Below are 19,166 nucleotides of genomic sequence, written 5' to 3' on the forward strand. Positions count from 1 at the left end.
CCTGTTAGTAACAATATGAACCTGTGATCAGTTAAGCAGCTGACCAGTTGTTACCTCCTCCTCCCTGCTCTTGCTACCCAATAGATATGAAGGGCTGTGGAAGCTCGGGCAGGCAGTGCCTTTGCTCACTAGAAGCAGGGAGCTCTCTCCTTCTTCCCCGTGTTACCCTTCCTTTAAATAGTCACTTTTGCTTTAAGTTTTCATTTCTATGTTCGTCCCCCTTCCTTCAGTCTCAAAATGACGGTCTCAAGTGGTAACAGCAGTCTGCCGCAACACAGGAGGTGTGAAGTCCACATTACAGAGGCAAACGGGCTGCTGAGGACACTGATGTTGGTGATCAAAGTTTGTGGGGGGCCTGGGCAACATGGCGAGACCCCCACCTCTAATATATGTATCTATATATATGTATATACACACACACACACATATATACACACACATATATACACACATATATATACCCACACACACACATATATATACACACACATATATATACATATATACACACACAAATACACATATATATACACATACACACACACAAAAATTAGCTGGGGGTGGTGGCTTGTGCCTGTAGTCCCAGCTATTCAGGAGACTGAGGTGGGAAGATAGCTTGAACCCAGGAGTTGGTGACTGCAGTGAGTCATGGTAGCACCACTGCACTCCAGCCTTGGCAACGGAGTGAGACCTTGTCTTTGGAATTAAAAAAAAAAAGTTCCAAGCCGGGCGTAGTGGCTCACGCCTGCAATCCCAGCACTTTGGGAGGCCAAGGCAGGTGGATCGCCTGAGGTTGAGGGTTCAAGACCAGCCTGGCCAATATAGTGAAACCCTGTCTCTACTAAAAATACAAAAATTAGCCGGGCATGGTGGCACATGCCTGCAATCCCAGCTACTCAGGAGGCTGAGGCAGGAGAATCCTTTGAACCCTGGAGGCGGAGGTTGCAGTGAGCCGAGATTGTGCCACTGCACTCCAGCCTGGGTGACAGAGTGAGATTCTGGCACACACACACACAAAGTTCCTAGGGTGAGAGATTTCCCTCCCTCCCCCTGCCTGGCCCTGCTCCAGGGCTTCATTCTCAGGAAGCAGGGATGCCCCAGGAACACCAGAGTTTGGAAGATGCTCTGGTGGGAGTTTGCAGCTGGGTGGGTGGGCAGTGGGGGCTCCCCTGCCTTTGGGCTGCCCACTGCCCTCTGCCGGCTGGGCCTCACCTCAGCTGACACTCAGAAGTGCTCCCCATTTAGGGGCAGGTGCCTGACACCCTGAGGCCAGCTGTGCAGAGGGCTGGAAAGTGCCTAGAGTGTGTGTCCTTTCCAGTGCACAGCAAAGGACCCTCAGTTCCATTTTACAGGTGAGGAAACTGAGGCAGAGGCAAGGTGTGGTCAAACACTCCCTGGTAACTGATCCATCAGTGGAGTCAGGACCCCCCCATACTATTTTCAAGATCCAGACAGTGCCAAGGTTCCTCTGGACCAGCACCTTCCTCTCTGCAGTCAGAGGGCAGCAGGGGCAGCTTTGCCCTGCAGCTGTGGCTGTGTGTGCCTGGCAGCTGCCTCTCTACTCTGTTGTTGAGGAAGCAACACTGGCCTTGCATGGTTGTGGTGAGGATTCCGCAGACCCGCCTCCATCCTGCTGGGTGGTCTAAGGCCACACCTCCCCACAGGCTTGGCTCACAGCCCAAGCCCTGGCCGTGACCTTCCTCCCACGGCTCAGCCCACCCAGCTTTCCAATGGAGGGTGCCACAGCCACTACCCCCAGCTTTCCTGGGCAGTAGGTGGGTGACCACGGTACAGTGCTTAGTTGAAAAGCAAAACAGCCTTGAGGGCTGGTAAAATCCCTTTCAAAGGGGGAAAACCCGTGAAGAGACTAGAAAGTATAATCCTCTCCTGGACACAGTCAGAGAACTCACAGAACATTCTGAACGTATTCCACAGGACGAAACTGGTCATTTTCTCTCATCTCCATGTGGCTTCAAATCAGCCAGTTTCTTCAGCAGTGAGCTTGTTTTGACAAATAACTTATTCTAGCGACCAAACCCTCAGGGCAACTTCGTATTTGCTGTGTCTTTTTTCAGCGATTTTCAATCTGCTTTCTAAGGTTTCAGGGCTGGGCTACATTTGCATGTTTATTAAAGTAAAGGTAATTGACAAATTGCTTTTTAATTGTAATGTTGAAATAAAGTGACAAAACATTTAGTGATCTTTTTATTATATTAATATACTCAGGGTGAATTAACCCTTAAGCCCTAAAACAACAACAAAAATATATTACTTAGATATTTTGTAATTCTGGTACTTGAAATAAAGACAAATAGAAAACTATGTTAATATATTAAAAAGTTGCAAAATTTCATTAAAAGTATTTACATTTGTATTCTAATGCTCATTTATACATACAATTCTTTTAAATTAGATTTAATGGAATACCTTAACAGAAATAATAGAAATAAATATTATTCAGAACATATTCATGAGTGAAAATTCAATTATTAATTAGTATTCCTAATTTAGACATTTCTTTATGAATGACCAAGGGATTTTACAGTTCCTTTTACATTTTTTGTATTTGATTCTTGGTCCCTTAACAATGTATAACCCTGTAAAACTCTCAGTAGCCACTAATCACTGGTAGAATCATTTCAACAAAAAACACAGGATTGGGCCGGGCACAGTGGCACACGCCTGTAATCCCAGCACTTTGGGAGGCCAAGGTGGGTGGATCACAAGGTCAGGAGTTCGAGACGAGCCTGGCCAATATGGTGAAACCCTGTCTCTACTAAAAATACAAAAAAATTAGCCGGGCGTGGTGGTGGGCGCCTGTAGTCCCAGCTACTCGGGAGGCTGAGGCAGGAGAATCACGTGAACCCGGGAGGCGGAGCTTGCAGGGGGACAAGATCGCGTCACTGCACTTCAGCCTGGGCAACAGAGTGAGACTCCGTCTCAAACCCCCACCCCGCCAAAAAAAAAAAAAAAAAAAATCCCATGATTCTTCTGTAAATAACAAAAGAGGAACCTGTTTTAAATGAACCCAAGTTTGCTCGTCAATCACTAAAAATGAAGTCTTTTTATAAATATTTTCAAGTTATAATATATAGAAAACGTATATATGTGTGTGTATATATATATTTCTTAGAAGTTTTGATTGGTGAGAAAAGAATAATTCCTTGGTTAACTTTTCTCATTCTTGTTCTGTTTAAAGAAATGTTTTGTCTGTATTTTTAAAATTGATTAGAAAATAATGGCCAACATCTCTTTGAAACCAGAAAAATCATTTTACAGACATCTTGACATCTATACTCTGTTTTGTCTAATAAACTTTAAAGTATTTCTCTCCTTATACGTTTTTTTTTTTTGAGATGGAGTCTTGCTCTGTCCCCTGAGCAGGAGTATAGTGGCATGATGTTGGCTCACTGCAACCTCCGCCTCCCGAGTTCAAGCGATTCTCCTGCCTCGGCCTCCCAAGTAGCTGGGATTACAGGCATGCGCCACCACGCCTGGTTAATTTTTGTATTTTTAGTGGAGATGGGGTTTCACCAAGCACCCACCGCGCCTGCCCTCCTCTCTCCTTATACTTCAAACACATTTAACCCAGGCATGGTGGCTCACGCCTATAATCCCAGCACTTTGGGAGGCCGAGGTGGGTGGATCACGAGGTCAGGAGATCGAGACCAGCCTGGCCAACATGGTGAAACTCCATCTCCACTAAATATACAAAAAATTAGCCGAGCATGGGGGCATGTACCTGTAATCCCAGCTACTCGGGAGGCTGAGGCAGGAGAATTGCTTGAACCCGGGAGGTGGAGGTTGCCGTGAGCCCAGACTGTGCCATTGCACTCCAGCCCAGGTGACAGAGTGAGACTCCATCTCAGACAAACAGATAAACAACATTTAGTAGAGTATATATATATTTTTGAGACGGAGTCTTGCTCTGTCATCCAGGCTGGAGTGCAGCGGCACAATCTCAGCTCACTGCAAGCTCCGCCTCCCGGGTTCATACCGTTCTCCTGCCTCAGCCTTCCGAGTACCTGGGACTATGGATGCCCACCACCAAGCCTGGCTAATTTTTTGTATTTTTTTTTTTTTTTTTAGTAGAGACAGGGTTTCACTGTGTTAGCCAGGATGGTCTTGATCTCCTGACCTTGTGATCTGCCCACCTCAGCCTCCCAAAGTACTGGGATTATAGGCTTGAGCCACCACGCCCAGCCAAGCACAGCATATTCTGAAAGGTTCTTGGTAGGTCTTATATCTTACTCAGTATTCTGAGTCAACCAGAGGTATTAGTTTACCAAACATGGAGATTAATTCATGCAAATTCATGGTTATTAATGTATCCAGGCCAGGGAGTACATTGTTCAAACAGGGATTAGTTTTTAGATATTCTGTTGTTTCACATGGTTGGCAACTAAAACATATTTATAGACTCATTGCATTTATACAAACTGCATCAACCCAAACCTTTCTAACTATCATTTTCGAAGTCTGCCCATGCAACACCAGTGAGGCAAGCAGAAGCCCTGGGCACCGGGTGGGAGGGGACTGCCCTTCAGTCCATGGTAGCCTAGGCTCCTGGGAGCACAGGCTGGGGCAGGGAGAGGGTGGACGCTTCCAGACAGACCCTGACTCCCTCCACATGGCTGTCTGGATGTGACACAGGCCCAACGAAAGCTATGGACGAAAGCCCCAGCTCACTCCTACAGGAGGGGATGAGTTAGGAGACTGTTTTTTGAGGGTTGATTTCATCATTTTAAGCAATATGTTGGTGTTTTAAACATCCTATGAACCGTTTGAAGAAAGTAAACTTACGGGTCCAATCACCACACGGATGTGGAAGGGGCGGGAGGCCCACACCAGCGGGCTTCTGCCTGCCGTGAACACAGGGTGACCAGGTGGAAATTCATTCAGCAGTGACTTCCTCCACGTCTTCAGGAATTCCAAAGTGTGGAGAACGTGAAGTGCCTCTGAGTACAGGCACGGGAAGGGCCCACACCTGTGTCTACCTTAGTTCCAGCAGGGAGCGGATGCCTAACAGAGGCAGCACTACTGGAGAAGCATCCAGCAAGGTGCGCGCTGAGGTGGGACCAATTCTCAAAAAAAACTACAATTTAAAAAAAGATGTTCTCTTTTGCCTTTATTTCTTGCTATAGTGGGAACGTGAGTTCTGCTACCTGGGGCTGAGTGCACTGGGCAGCAGGCCTAGCGGACGGGGCCTGCAGGGAGAAGGCACGGCTGGAGGCCTGTGCACACCGCCACTCTCCTGGAACCACTGCTGGCCGAGCCACAGCCCTGCGGAAATTCTACTGCGTGTGGCAGAGACCGATGTGCAAAAGGTTTCTGGTGAATGTTTTGTGGAAATCGCTCCAAGCACTAAGGAAAGCGGGACTGTGCCTGTGCTGACCAGGGTCTTGCGCTAGCGCCCCCCAGGCGGTGCTCTCTGGCTCTCTCCAAACAGGACGCCTCCCCTTCTGCTTCTAAGGAAGGCCTGAGACAGCCCTTACGAAGGCTTAACGTACAGTGCGGCCAGGTCCTGGCGCTGCACACAGGATCTTTGGTTAGTTCCATACGTATCGTTTGCACAAGAGCTGACGGCACAGACATGTAAGAGGTGTGCATGGCTGGGAGCTGGGGACAGCAACCACAGCATGGGGTCACCAAGGCCAGAGAGTTCTGGAGAAATGGTGTAGAATCAGGAGACCTGCTCCGTCCCTTACAGAGACAAAGGAGCCCGAGCGCCGCGTCAGCGCCTGGCATGCGTCCTGCTGGAGCTCTTGCTCAGCCCGCCCTTTGGGGTGGGGATCTTGCTTCCGGCCTTTGACCCTGGGGGGCCTGACGCAGCCACAGCTGAGCTTTTCCCTGCAGAGCAAGCACAGGACCCACATGAGGAGGGCGCTCCTACCCATGGACCAGGTGCAGCACCTGTGGCCACAGTGTGAGTGGCTGGGAGTGATCAGACACCGAGCAACAACATCCGAGGGCCCATGCTGATGGCCGTCACCCGACCACAGGAGCCAGGGCTGAGGCTGGTGGGGTCTACTCTTCAGTTTCCTTTTTTTTTTTGAGACAGAGTCTTACTCTGTCACCCAGGCTGGAGGGCAGTGGTGCCATATTGGCTCACCACAACCTCCACCTCCTGGGTTCAAGCAATTCTCCTGCTTCAGCCTCCTGAGTAGCTGGGTGCCCGCCACTGTGCCCGGCTAGTTTTTTATAGGGTTTCACCATGTTGACTAGGCTGGTCTCGAACTCCTGACCTCAAGTGATCTGCCTGGCTTGGCCCCCAAAGTGCTGGGATTATAGGCGTGAGCCACTGTGCCTGGCCAGCTTCCCGATTCTAAACGCTCGTGTCAGTGATGGAGAAAGAGCGGAGGACTGGAGTGTGAATCCTAGGCCAGCCGCAGAGCCTTCGCACTGCACAGCCCATTTGCAGGTGAAGGATTTTGGTCACGCGATTATGATTATTAGCCTGCTTACTAAGGAACCAGAACATGAAGAGAGGCTGGGATGCTTTTTTTTTTTTTTTGCTTTTAAAGGGATTTTTTTTGCTTTTAAAGCCATGTTGCCCTGGCTGGGGATGGTCTTTTGAATAAGTCAAAATGGAGGGATGCAGACTCCACCCGCTCAGCGGCGCTGGCCCTCACCTGGCTGCAGTGCCGGGGCCTTCTGCAGAATGTGTGTCTTGCGCAGGTTCATGGTGCAGCCGGCGAGGCTCATCAGGTGAGCTTTCCATGCCTGCAGCGGAAGAGGCACTCAGTGTTAATCAGGTAAGATGGGCCTGGCGCGCTGCCCCAGACCCATAGGACTCACTGTGCAAGCTGAAAACGAGGGGCGGTTGCACCACCAAGAGCTGCAGAGGCACGGCTCCCTCACCTGGGCACCTCCCTTCGGATATGCTGTGATACCCTCTGTGATCTGTGTGGGGCACAGCTCAGGAAGCACCAAGTCCTGTCGCCAGGCCAGCCTCTACCTCTCACGTCCCCACCCAGTCACACAGGGCCCTTGGCATCAGCGTCTCTGAGCACAGCGGGAGCCTACCTCTCATGTCCCCACCCAGCCACACAGGGCCCTTGCCGTCAGGGTCTCTGAGCACAGTGGGAGCCTACATCTCACGTCCCCACCCAGCCACACAGGGCCCTTGGCGTCAGCATCTCTGGGTACAGCGGGAGCCTACCTCTCACCTCCCCACCCAGCCACACAGGACTCTTGGCGTCAGGGTCTCTGAGCACAGCGGGAGCCTACATCTCACCTCCCCACCTAGCCACACAGGGCTCTTGGCGTCAGTGTCTCTGAGCACAGCAGAGCGTGCACGCCAATGCAAGGGTGGGAAGCAGCGTGCCCACATGATTACATTCCAGGTCAGAAGATAGAAGGCACCAGGCCCCGTGGGCTCCCTGCCAGGCTGCTGCCCGTGGTTCCTCGTGGGGTCCCCACTCTCTTTATCCCTGTTCTTCCTGAGCCACGCCACATGCACTCGCCCTGCAGAACGCGGGGCTCACGTAGGCCTGACTGCCTGGGCAGCCAGCTTCCTTCCTTCAGGACCACCTGTGGGACCGTCTGCATGGCAGGGAGCTCATCCCATCCCCCTGCGGGATATAAACGCGGGACCTTTCTTCTGATTCCTCGAGTCTTCTGGACATTCGGGTTGTTCCTGGTTTCTTCCCTTCTATTTAAACAACACTCGTGAAGCCAGGCACAGTGGCTCATGCCTGTAATCCCAACACTTTGGGAGGCAGAGGCAGGTGGATCACCTGAGGTCAGGAGTTCAAAACCAGCCTGGCCAGCTTGGTGAAACCCCATCTCTACTAAAAATACAAAATTGGCTGGGCATGGTGGCGCATCTCATGTCCCCACTAGCTAATCTCAGCTACTCAGGAGGCTGAGGCAGGAGAATTGCTTGAATCCGGGAGGCGGAGGTTGCAGTGAGCCGAGATCACATCAATGTACTCCAGCCTGGGTGACAGCGTGACAGTCCGTCTCAAAAACAAACTACACTCCCCAGGGACATTGCTCCAGCCTCTCTCCCACTCTCTGGTGGACCAGGATCTCCACTAGACATAGCCCTACTTCTCCCTGGTTCCTCTCTCACTGTCACCAGTGGCTGTCAGTTTCTGGCTGCCTGCGGTAGCCCTCAGGATGCTGGAGCACTTGCAGCCCCAGCCCTGCCCACTCCTGTCCCGCTTTAGCTGCTCTACGCAGGCCTGGGTTCTCGTCTCTCCAGGCCACCAGCAACCTTCGTGTCCCTAAAGCTGGGGCACCTTCTCATCAGGATGTGGCCCATCAGCATATGGGGTGCGCTTGCTCCTCCCTCCCCTGTGGAGGGACACGGCCTGCCCTAAGGCTCCAATTCCTCCCTCCACAGCACAGCGGTGGAGGGTCCCTCTCCATCCCTTGAATCTGGGTGACTGTGGCTTGCTTTGGCCAATGGGACAGTGGCAGACACATGGCAGGGCAGGCTGAAATGAACTCATGTGCCTGGGCTCGTCTTGCTGTTGCCCTCTGTCACTGCTGTGGGAATGCCATGCCCAGGCTGGCGTGCTGGGGTCAGACACATAAGCAAGGATGAGGTGCCGCAGCTGCCTCCAAGACCATCCTAGATCAGTTTCCAGCTGCGGACCCCAGGCACACGTGTGTGAGCCCAGTCAGGGCCAGCAGAGCTGCCTCACTGCCCTGTAGCCAAGTGCAGATGCAAGAGCTGGGCAGCTGTCATCAGCTGAGCCCAGCCAGGCCAGCAGGGCATCCTCTCTGATGGGCTGTGCTCTGGGGCCTCCAGGACGCCACCCTCGTCAGGCTTCCTCCCCAGTGTGTTTCTTCCCCAGCGCCTGGTTTGCCTTCTTACTCCCACTCTACCTGGGGCTCAGCCTGTGGGCCTGTCTACACTTGCTCTTTAGGAGAGCGCTTCCAGTATTATGACCTTAAACCCACTTATTATACACGCTGACAAACCCCACATTTCCACCTGCAGCCATATGTCTACCGGCCTGCGCATCTGACAGGCATTTTCACTCCACAGCTCCAGGCTAAGTTCCTGAGCGCCCTGGGTTCCTGACCGCAGTCACCGCCTCAGCACGTCATGAGGACTCCACTGGCAAGTCCTGGGTCTGCCTGCAGCGCGTGTCCAGAATCTGACCCTTCTTGCCACTCAGCTCTCTGCTACCACCCGACCTCTCTGTCCCACAGGCTGCTCTCAACAGAGCAGCAAAAGTGGCTGGCGTGGGGCCTGCCAAGTCATGCCCACTCTTCCGCTCAAACCCTGCAAGGGCATTGCCTTCCACTCACTTTGAAGAATAACGGTCAATGACTTTTCATCCCCAGTATTGCCTTTCAGGCTATTTATGTCCTTTGACGGAGAGGAGGTTCTCACCTTTTACGATTTAATAGTTTTATTACAAAATGAGTATATAGTTCAGTAGTGTTAAGCACATTCACGATGCTTAACTCCAGATCCCTTTTCATTTTACAAAACCCAAACTCTGCCCCAAGGTTCTCCATTTTATCTAACTGAATTGATCAGCCTCTTCCATCAAGGCTTAAGCTTTCTGTGTCCTGTTTGAGAAATCCCTTCCTATTCTGAAGACTATTTTCTTATCTCTAGCATCTCCTGAGAGATTCATAATTGGGCCTCTCACATTTGAATCTAAGATCCACTCGGAGCTTTCTTCTGAGCAGTGTGGAGGATGTCGAACTTCACTGTTTACCCCCCTTCACATCATGCAGAAAAATTCCAGACGTTAGGATTAGCACACAAGGACTTTAAAGCAGATACCTACTATATTCGAGGACTTAAACGTGCAACGAAGTGCTATTGATCTATTCGAACCCGGGCAAACCTTGAAAACATGTTAAGTCAAAGACACAAAGGCCGCATAGTGTCCAATTCCATTGACAGGAAATGTCCACAGTAGCCAAATCCGTGGAGACCAAAACTAGACAGATGGTTGCCAGGGGCTGGAGAGAAAAGGGACGACACGTAGGCAGTGCCGTCTTTTGGGTGATGGGAAAGTTCCAATGTGTGTGGATGGTTGCGCAACCCTGAATACATGAACACCCACTATCCGTACACGGGGAGAGGCTGTGCAGACTAGATCTCCGCAAAGCTGTTAATAACAGGTGATCTTAATGAGTGAACAGAGGTGAATCTCGGCAGAGAAATGAAACCTGTAAAGAAATCCCAGCCAAATACAAATACTGGAACTGGAAAGTACAAGATTGGAAATGAAAAATTCACTTAACAGAGGACCGGAGATGGAAGGAGAAAGGGTGCGGGGCCGTTCAACTAGAACAGAAAGGAAACACCGAACAAAGCCCAGTGACCCACAGAACAGAGAGAGCAGTCTTCACACTGAGGCAGGAGAGAAGGGAGGGAATGCTGAAGAGAGGAAAAATATCTGAAAAACGAATGGCAAAACAATTTACACAAAATTAGAAAGATGTGTCTCAGCAGGCTGGAGTGGTAGAGTCTCCTGCTGGCTTCCAGGAAGTGAGCTGTCCAGCAGAGAGGCCTCTGGTGCTGAGGACGGTGGGGGCCTCTAGGAGATGAGTGGCTCCGGGTTGACAGCCCCCAAGAACATATTACTGCCAGCTGCTGGGATGAACCTGGAAGTGAGTCTTTCCCTAGCAGGGCCCACAGATGAGAACAAAGCCTGGCTCTGGACCCAGGGAACCCATGAGGTAATAAGTGAGTGCCTGTTATCTGCTCACGCTGTAGGGTGTGAGGTGATGGGCCCGGCAGTGTAGATAATTAGATACAGGGAAAGCAGATGACACATGAGATACGCCTGCTGACAGCCTTACAGGTACTATCTGTAAGAGGATGTCAATTCAAATCAGATGTTGGGAACAAGAAGGAACGGAAGAAAAGGTGGTTACTGGAGAGAATCTGAGTACTGCTCTTAGTAGGGAACCAATGGCAATAACTGAAATCAGAGGGGACGATGGGCATCGCACGGAAGGACGAGTAAAGGTAACAACTCGAATGCAAACACAAAGGCCCCTACATCCTGGAAATAACCAGGGGAAAAGATGTGCAGTGAGAGCTGCTTGTACTGGGCAGAAAAGGGGCAGGATGCCCCATAGGAAAAGCAGCCTCTGGAGGAAGGAGGATGGAAGCGGGGCAGGACGGCGGCCTCTGTCCGGGGTGGAGGAAGGCGGATGGAAGCGGGGCAGGATGGCGGCCTCTGTCTGGGGTTCTTCCAAGATGCCTGATTCTATCGACTTGGAAACATGTCTTCGGTAATTACAGAACTTAATTCTTTAAAGTCCCCTAGAAATGGAATATAAAATGAATGTATTTACAGTTGGTGGCACTGCCAGCCAGGGCTCGCCCAAGTCCCTCCAACAGAAGGCCACTGGGCCCCCCATTACCAGTGGAAGATGTGGTCAGGACAAGAACTGGGAACAGATCTGATGTCCAGCAGCATCTCCTGCCGGGGGTGCAGGTCCCACTGTGCCGGGGCTGCCCCACGTGCAGTGGGGGCCAAGGTGAATTGGTCGCCTGCAATTCCTGAATTCTGTCTCCTGGGCCGTTAGGAACCAGGGCCCATGGATGTAAGAAAGGAGACACAGATGTTGGGAGAGACAAGGTTAAATGAAGCCTGCAGCTCAGAACGGGAAGGGGAAGTGTGTGTGCGTGAGTGACAGAGCTTACTTCCCTTGATTTCTCCCGGCTGTGTCCACTGACAGTCCAGCCACAGCGACCCACCCAGCAGCGATGGGCATGAGGCCCCCAGCGCTGTCCTGAGACATCCAGTCCCACTAATGGGAACCAGGCCTCTGTGACCAGATGGCTGATTCCAGGTCCGGGGCAGGAATGCAGCAAACAGGAGGGAACTCTCTGAGGCTGCGTGGGTCTCATCCAGGCCTCAGGGGCCCAGCTGAAGAGTCTGCCACAGGCCAGAGCTGGGATAATTCACGCATCACTAAGCATGGTAACTGCAGTGACTGGAACACATCAAATAATTTAAATCCATGGTTCATAATGACACTACAGACAAAACAAAACAAATTAGCTGCATGGAAGATGCTAGTGACCCAGCTTACTATTCTGAACACCAGTAAACCAAGGAGAAGAGTTAAACCTTCATTCTACCTTTCCAGTAGAAAGTCTAACCCAGGGCAACCACAGAGTGGATGAGCTTCTGCTTAGGGGAATACCCCAGCAGATGAACGAAGGAGGGATGACAGAATGAGGCCCCTCCTGGGTCAGTGGGTTAGGCTCTGAGCATCAGCAGCTGCCGCCGTCAGACACATCACGCGCCTCCTGGGGGACACGCCAGCATTGCCTGTGAAGCGGCCACACCCACACCGAGCCTGTGCACACCTGATGAGGCCAGAGATCCAACCTCCTGTTTACAGGAAGTACAGGGACAGAGAAACATGTTAAGCACCCCCAAGGGGACGTAGTCAGCAGATCCAGACGATGGTAAGCCCTATGGGGCAAACAGCCTCCTTCCTTTGCCAAGTGAATCGTAAGAAAAAAAACTGAAGAGAATGAACTTGTTCAAAACAGACCGACCAGGCACCGTGTGTGGGCCTTCTATGGATCCCGGCAATCAAATGCTTCTGAGCTGACGAGATGCGGCAATGGGACCGATGTCAACAGGAAGGCTGAGGCTGTGGCTACGTAAAACAGTCCCGATTCCGAAAGCTCCGTATGGGAACATTTACAGATAAGACGACATGCTGTCTGGGTTGGCTTCAACGTTACACGAGAGGGAAGCACGTGGGGGCACGGGAGAGGCAAGACTGGCTGAGCTGCTAGTTGCTCAAGCTCAGTGACCGCTACAAGGGAGAGTCCGGAGGATTTCTGTTACTTTTCCGTGTACTTTGTGATGCATTTCAAATTTTGAGAGACAGAGATCGACAGACAGACAGACAGACAGACAGAGCCAGATAACTGGGTAGACACTGTGGCTGAGAGTGGCTGGGGGCTGTCTTCTCTGTTTGGTGTGTGAGTTTCCCATGGTTAAGAGAAAGCTACAGTGGCTGGGTTGGAGCCATCTTGCTGAAAAGCTGGGACAAGGGGAGGCAGCAGCAGGACACAGTGATATGCAGCAGGTGGCAGGAGCTAAGGAGGTTGGAGTGGAAGTGGCTGAGCCAGATTCCAAAACTGGGTCCTGAGCAGGGCCCCAGGACTCAGCATTCGCTGCCTGGCATAAAGAGGGCACCGCCAGCCCATCGTGTCAGACAGGGCCAGAATAACTGCCACGGAGCCTTGCACACCCACGTCCCTCCTCGTCGCCTCCAATGCCAGAGGAGCCGGGCACATGGGGAAGCGGAGGGTGGGCACGTGCGAGCCAGCCGTCCCCACTAAGCCTGCGGAGTCACAGTGCAGCGCACTGGGGCCGGGAGGAGAGCTTGGAATCAGGTAGGGAGGAGAATCGTTTACCCAAACAGGCCTAGGTTTTACTAGGCAAAAGGGACTTCAGTGCTACAGAATCTGGCCAAGGTGTCACTGAGGGCCTCAGTATCTGGATAAAGGCAATGACCAGAACAAAATAAAACCATCTCATGCTTGTATCCCGGTGACACAGGCTGGGCCTCAGTGAGTTGAGGCTCCTCGACAAACCATTTGTAAACATAGGGAAGGAAATCATGTGAACACGTAGCTAAACGGAAGAACTATTCAGACACGGCTCAGTAGACGCTGTGCACTCCCTGAACACTCGTGTGCTGTACTCTGTGGCTGTGGTCCAGCACTACCACCACCACCACCACCATCACCGTCACCACCACCGTCACCACCACCGTCATCCACAGGTGTGTCACCTACCTCACTGGCCCCTTCCCCCGCTAGGCCCCTCACCTCTTCTCCAGGGCTGAAGTTCTCATGGCACAGAGGACACCGGTTTGCCAGCTTCTCTGGTTTGGCAGCTGAAATGATTTAAAAAAGACTCAGTCACTCCCTGAATGACAGGTGACAAGACATGCTGCTGGCCTGCCCGCCGGTGCTCTTTAATTCACCAAGCCCTTGCAGAGGCCCAAGAGCAGTGGCACCTTCTCCAGGAGGACAGCTGGTGCGCCGGGCATGGGGGCCTGGGAAGGGCACTCACGGTTGCACTCCTTCTTTTTTATGTGTCTGGGCAGCTCTTCCTTGAAAACAGCCTCGCTGCAACGGTGACACTTTCCAAACCCGTCTTTTTTGTCACATTCTGTCAGCAAGTGCTCCGTCAGGCTGGATATCTCCACCACCTGGATTTTGAAATACAGAGCGAGGCATGTTGCTGAGAAAGCTGAAGCGCCCTCTGGCCAGCCTGCAGAGCCTGTGGGCGCCTCCCTCTGCCCAGGGAAATCTGTGTCACCTGTGCATGAAGTGAGCCACAGGCTTCTATCTTTGGCATTTGCCCACAGACTATCTGGAGTCACTTGTGATACTTTGCTGAAGACCCCATGTCCTTCCTTTCCTGTCGCCTTAGCATCGGGCAGGGGCCACGGTAAAGGATGGGGGAAGCTACGGTCGACCTGAGCGTGAGACTCGGATGAGGACAGAGGGGCTCAATGGTTACACGTGCGGCCCGGGGCTCAAATCGTGGCTCCCAGCTAGTTCTAAGAATGTGCACAGAAACAGGACCACAGAGGACTTGTAAGAGATTCTCCTGCTACGTTGGTGTCTCTGGCAGGAATGACTTGTGTCACAGGACTTGACACACTGTGAGCCAGTCCAACCTCTTTTCTTCATAAATTACCCAGTCTTAGGGATTTTTTTTTTGAGACAGAGTTTCACTCTTGTTGCCCAGGCTGGAGTGCAGTGGTGCAATCTCGGCTCACCTCAACCTCTGCCTCCTGGGTTCAAGCGATTCTCCTGCCTCAGCCTCCCGAGTAGCTGGGATTACAGGCATGCGCCACTACGCCCGGCTAATTTTGTATTTTTAGTAGAGATGGGGTTTCTCCATGTTGGTCAGGCTGGTCTTGAACTCCTAACCTCAGGTGATCCGCCCGCCTCGGTCTCCCAAAATGCTGGGATTATAGGCATGAGCCACCGTGTCCAGCCAGGTATTTCTTTCTAGTAATGTAAGGAAGGCCTAATACAGGGGATCGGGGAAGACTCCTTACACAGGACACACTGGTAAGGCAGGCAATGCTAACATTAAAAATGAGTCTTCCTCAAGACACTTAAGGCAGCGAAGACGCGTGCTGTGCGGCGGGAGCGGGCGGTCACAATTCATGCGACTGACCAAGCACTCACATCCACATGGATAAAGAATGGCCCCAAACCAATAAAAACACATGGGCAACCCGAGGTGAATGGGTGAGAAACCAGAAGGCGCTTTGCAGGAGGACAGCCAATGCCTGCAGACAAAAGGACGGTGCTCCACCTCATCTTCACCAGGGACAGGCACACTGGGCACCTGCCAAGGCAGCAGGAGACGTGGCCGCAGGGGCACTGTGGGAAGGGAGGCAGTGCCCGTGCTGCTGGTGGCAGTGCCTGGGCATAATCCCTTTGGAGTACTCCTGGGCAGCCCCACTGAGCATCAGCACACCCCGCAATCCCACAACACATTGTGAACCCAAGAAAGTGCATTCCCGTGCCTCCTGGAAGACACCAGAACGCTGTGGCAACATTGCTCGTCATGGTCCCAAACTGGACACAGCCCTCGTGCACAGCAGCAGATGGATGAAGGTGCTGTGGACACGACAAAGCAAGAAATCCAACATGACACCACATGGTTCTGTTTCTATAAAGCTCAAAGAGCAAGGAGCACCCATTTGTGGTGTCAGAAATCAGGCCCCTGCTGACTCTGGGAAGAGCCCTGAGGGGAGGTGGTGGCACAGCATGTTTACGGTTCACTGGGCTGTCATATGGAATGACTCGCATGCGTTTTTCAGGGGTGTGTTAGGTTTCAGTTACTTTTCTCACAACCTCTCTGAAAATACTAAGCCTTGGGACAGCTTTGTGACTCCGTCTTTCAACCGTCAGGTGTTCATGCTCATGCAAGCAGCTGGGCAGCTGTGCACCTGGCCTGACCTGTTTGCAGTGGTCACATCTTGTCAGCATGAGACAGTGCTTCCAGTAGTGGAGATCAAGACCTTCTTCTGTGAAGGATTCACTCCTTTCCCCACAAAAAATACACAAACTGAAAGGAAAGAAAAGCAGGAAATAAAGGTAAGGATCTAGTTCCACCGACGGCCGTTCTGCTCCCACGTCCCGAAATTCTCAATCGCCGCAGTCCCTGTGTTGTTTGCAGTTTCCCTCTCATTCCGAACTGCCTCAGTTTGCTCTGCGGGGCCTGGGCTGGGCCTCCCTTGCGGGCAGCAGTGGAGGCTGGCTGTGCCATGTGTTAAAGCACGATAAGAAAGCCCTCGCCAAGGAGGTACCTGAAATCAATGGGCGTACGATCCTTCCAGACTTTCACTCAGCATCATCAAGCAGAAAGGATATTTTAAGTTACTATAAAAAGATAAGACAAAGACCCTACATTCTTATAGATCTGTCCTGGCTGCTGTAGAGTAAAAAGAATTTTGCTGCTGTGATATTCTGTGCCTGCTACAACAGTTTTGACAAACAGACTGGCAACTTCCATTGGGGCAACAGAGGAAAGTTGTCTTCACTGACTCAGAGTGGATGCTGGTTAGTGGGGAAGGCACATTTCCTACCTTTTACGATGACTACGAAGGGCCAACTAGGGAGGATGTGTTCCCTTTCCAGGGTTTCTGTGCGGCTCCTCGCCCTGACCATTGTACAGTGGGTGGAAGACAGCGCGACTCACTTATCTGGAGAGCGCCCGTCAGCCTGACCGTCATATGGGGGTGGAAGACAGCGCGACTCACTTATCTGGAGAGCGCCCGTCAGCCTGACCGTCATATGGGGGTGGAAGACAGCGCGACTCACTTATCTAGATAGTGCTCATCCGGGATTCCCAGAGCTTCGGCAGGGGCTGCTTTCCCTCCTTGAATGTCTGAAGAGATTAAAACAATTTAAATAACTTTTTTATAGAAATGATTTTCAAAATTTTAGTAAGCAGTTTGATGTGAGCTATAAAACCATGATACAAGTGAAAAGGTAGCAGTGTTTTCCATTCAGCTGGGAGATGGCTGAGGTGCAGCAGGTGTGCAGCGATACTTGCTGAATGGACAGAAGCCGTTTCCACACGGAGCTTCCATGACATGTATTTACACACCCTGATTCTTTACACACCCCGATTCTTTACACACCCCAAGTCTTTGTGCACCCCAGTTCTTTACATACCCTGATTCTTTGGCTTCACAGCATCACTTTCTTTTTCCTAAAACACAAAAACAGTAAGGTCAGGGACAAAGGGCTGCAGTGTGAGTGTGAGTGAGAGCCTGCTGAGGATACGTTTTGATCATGAAAGCACATTTCTGGGTTTGTTTTAGAATTTCTACTGGCTGGACAAGGTGGCTCATGCCTGTAATCCCAGCACTCTGGGAGGCCAAGGTGAGTGGTGGATTGCTTGAGCTCAGGAGTTCAAGACCAGCCTGGGCAACATGGCAACCAAAGCCCTGTCTCTACAAAAAATACAAAACTTAGCCGGGTGTGGTGGTGTGCCCTGTAGTCCCAGCTACTCAGGAGGCTGGGGAGGGAGGATCACTTGAGCCTGGAAGGTGGAGGTTGCAGTGAGCTGACATCACCCACTGCACTCCAGCCTGGGTGACAGAGTAAGACCCTGTCTCAGAATAAAAAAATAAAAAAAAAGAATTTCTATCAAAAAATAACTAAACTTTTGGAAAGAGGAATCAATCAATATGCCCTGTCTTCAAAAGAGGCGTGGATACTCCCTCTCCCCTTCTCTCGTAAGCCCCTCCCCTTGGGCCCTCAGCCCTGCCACTCTGTGGAGATAACTCTTGTGGCCACAGATCCCTTCCACCTGGCCTCCCAGTGGCTCATGACGCACCTGCGTGCCCTTCTCTGTCAGGTAACTCCTAAGCTCGTCCTAGCAGCCCTCCTAGCCTTGAGAGACCCCATCACGTCTTCTCCCAGCCCCTCAGACTCCCCAGCACCACTGCAGTCTCCGTCAACACTGAAAACCGCAGGGGACACACCATCTCAGCGTGAGGGTGCTGAGGGGACTCCCTGAGACTTTCAGGCTTGAGGGGAACAGGAACAAGTTGGTCGCTCTATAGATGGCACTTAAATGATGCATTATAAAGAAGAATACTGTCTATTACACTTATAGAAAATTCAATTTTACATGCTAGTAATTTCTCTCAAACTCAACCACTGACTGTGGAAAACACATGCAGCAGTGCGATTCTAGTTCCACAGACACCCACCCTGCCCCCCAAAAGAGCACAGGTTTATTCCTATTATCATTATTTTTAGACAGGGTCTCACTCTGTTGCCTAGGCTGTAAGTGGTGCAAATACAACTCATTGCAGCCTTGGGCTCCTGGGTACAAGCCATCCTCCTGCCCCAGCCTCCTGAGTAGCTGGGATTACAGGTGCTCACCACCATGTCTGGCTAAGTTTTTTTTTTTTTAAGTTTTAGTAGAGATGAGGTCTCACTGTGTTGCCCAGGCTGGTCTTGAACTTCTGAAATCAAGTGATCCTGCTGTCTCAGCTTCCCAAAGTGCTGTGATTACAGGAGTGAGTCACTGTGGCCAAGAGTATGATTTTAGAACCAGAAAAGGACTTAATATGTAAATTCTGAAAGTTCTGGAGATGGATGGTGGTGATGATTGCACAACAATGTGAGAGCACCCCATGCTACCGCAGTCTGCACTTAAAATGCTAAGATTTACACTCTGCGTATTTCACCCCAATAAAAAAAAAAAAGAAAAAACCATCCCATCCCATCATTCTCCTGGGAGAGGCCTTCACCAGGCCCTGTGTGGAGGCGCAGGCCTGTACTGGCCTCGAGGCCCCAGCACCCCATGGCCCCTAGCACCCTGCAGCAGGGACCCACTGCCTGGGTCTTTCTCCCTTGTCTGCTCCTCCCTGGAGCCCCAGCTCCATGAGGGCGGGACTTTGCTTTGCTGCCTGCTGTATTTCCACAGCCAGATGGTGCCTGGCACAGAGAGGCGCTCCATAAACACCCAGCCAATGAGCAGGAGCTGCAGGCTCTCAGGACAGCTGTGTGGAGGCTGTGCAGCCCGTCAGCACAGGCAACCCCGGGACAGACAGCGTTGTGCAGCCCGTCAGCACAGGCGACCCCGGGACAGACAGCGCTGTGCAGCCCGTCAGCACAGGCGACCCCGGGACAGACAGCGCTGTGCAGCCCG

At 51.6% G+C, this 19,166-nt stretch overlaps 1 protein-coding gene across 1 annotated transcript in view; it reads right to left on the reverse strand.

Moving 5' to 3' along the window:
* Positions 1 to 5,108: 5,108 nt before the first annotated feature.
* The window catches only part of CEP104 (centrosomal protein 104kDa), a 40,092-nt gene continuing 26,034 nt past the window's right edge, over positions 5,109 to 19,166 (reverse strand). The window contains exons 15-21 of the mRNA XM_011956853.1: positions 17,174 to 17,210; positions 16,817 to 16,883; positions 15,953 to 16,061; positions 14,040 to 14,178; positions 13,793 to 13,860; positions 6,633 to 6,723; positions 5,109 to 5,850 (exon numbers count right to left, since the gene is read on the reverse strand). Coding sequence (XP_011812243.1) covers positions 5,735 to 5,850; positions 6,633 to 6,723; positions 13,793 to 13,860; positions 14,040 to 14,178; positions 15,953 to 16,061; positions 16,817 to 16,883; positions 17,174 to 17,210 — 627 coding nt within the window. The 3' untranslated portion in view covers positions 5,109 to 5,734. The remainder of the gene's footprint in view (positions 5,851 to 6,632; positions 6,724 to 13,792; positions 13,861 to 14,039; positions 14,179 to 15,952; positions 16,062 to 16,816; positions 16,884 to 17,173; positions 17,211 to 19,166) is intronic.

The sequence above is a fragment of the Colobus angolensis genome, unplaced genomic scaffold (genome assembly GCF_000951035.1).
Source record: "Colobus angolensis palliatus isolate OR3802 unplaced genomic scaffold, Cang.pa_1.0 Scaffold426, whole genome shotgun sequence".
Classification (NCBI taxonomy): domain Eukaryota; kingdom Metazoa; phylum Chordata; class Mammalia; order Primates; family Cercopithecidae; genus Colobus; species Colobus angolensis.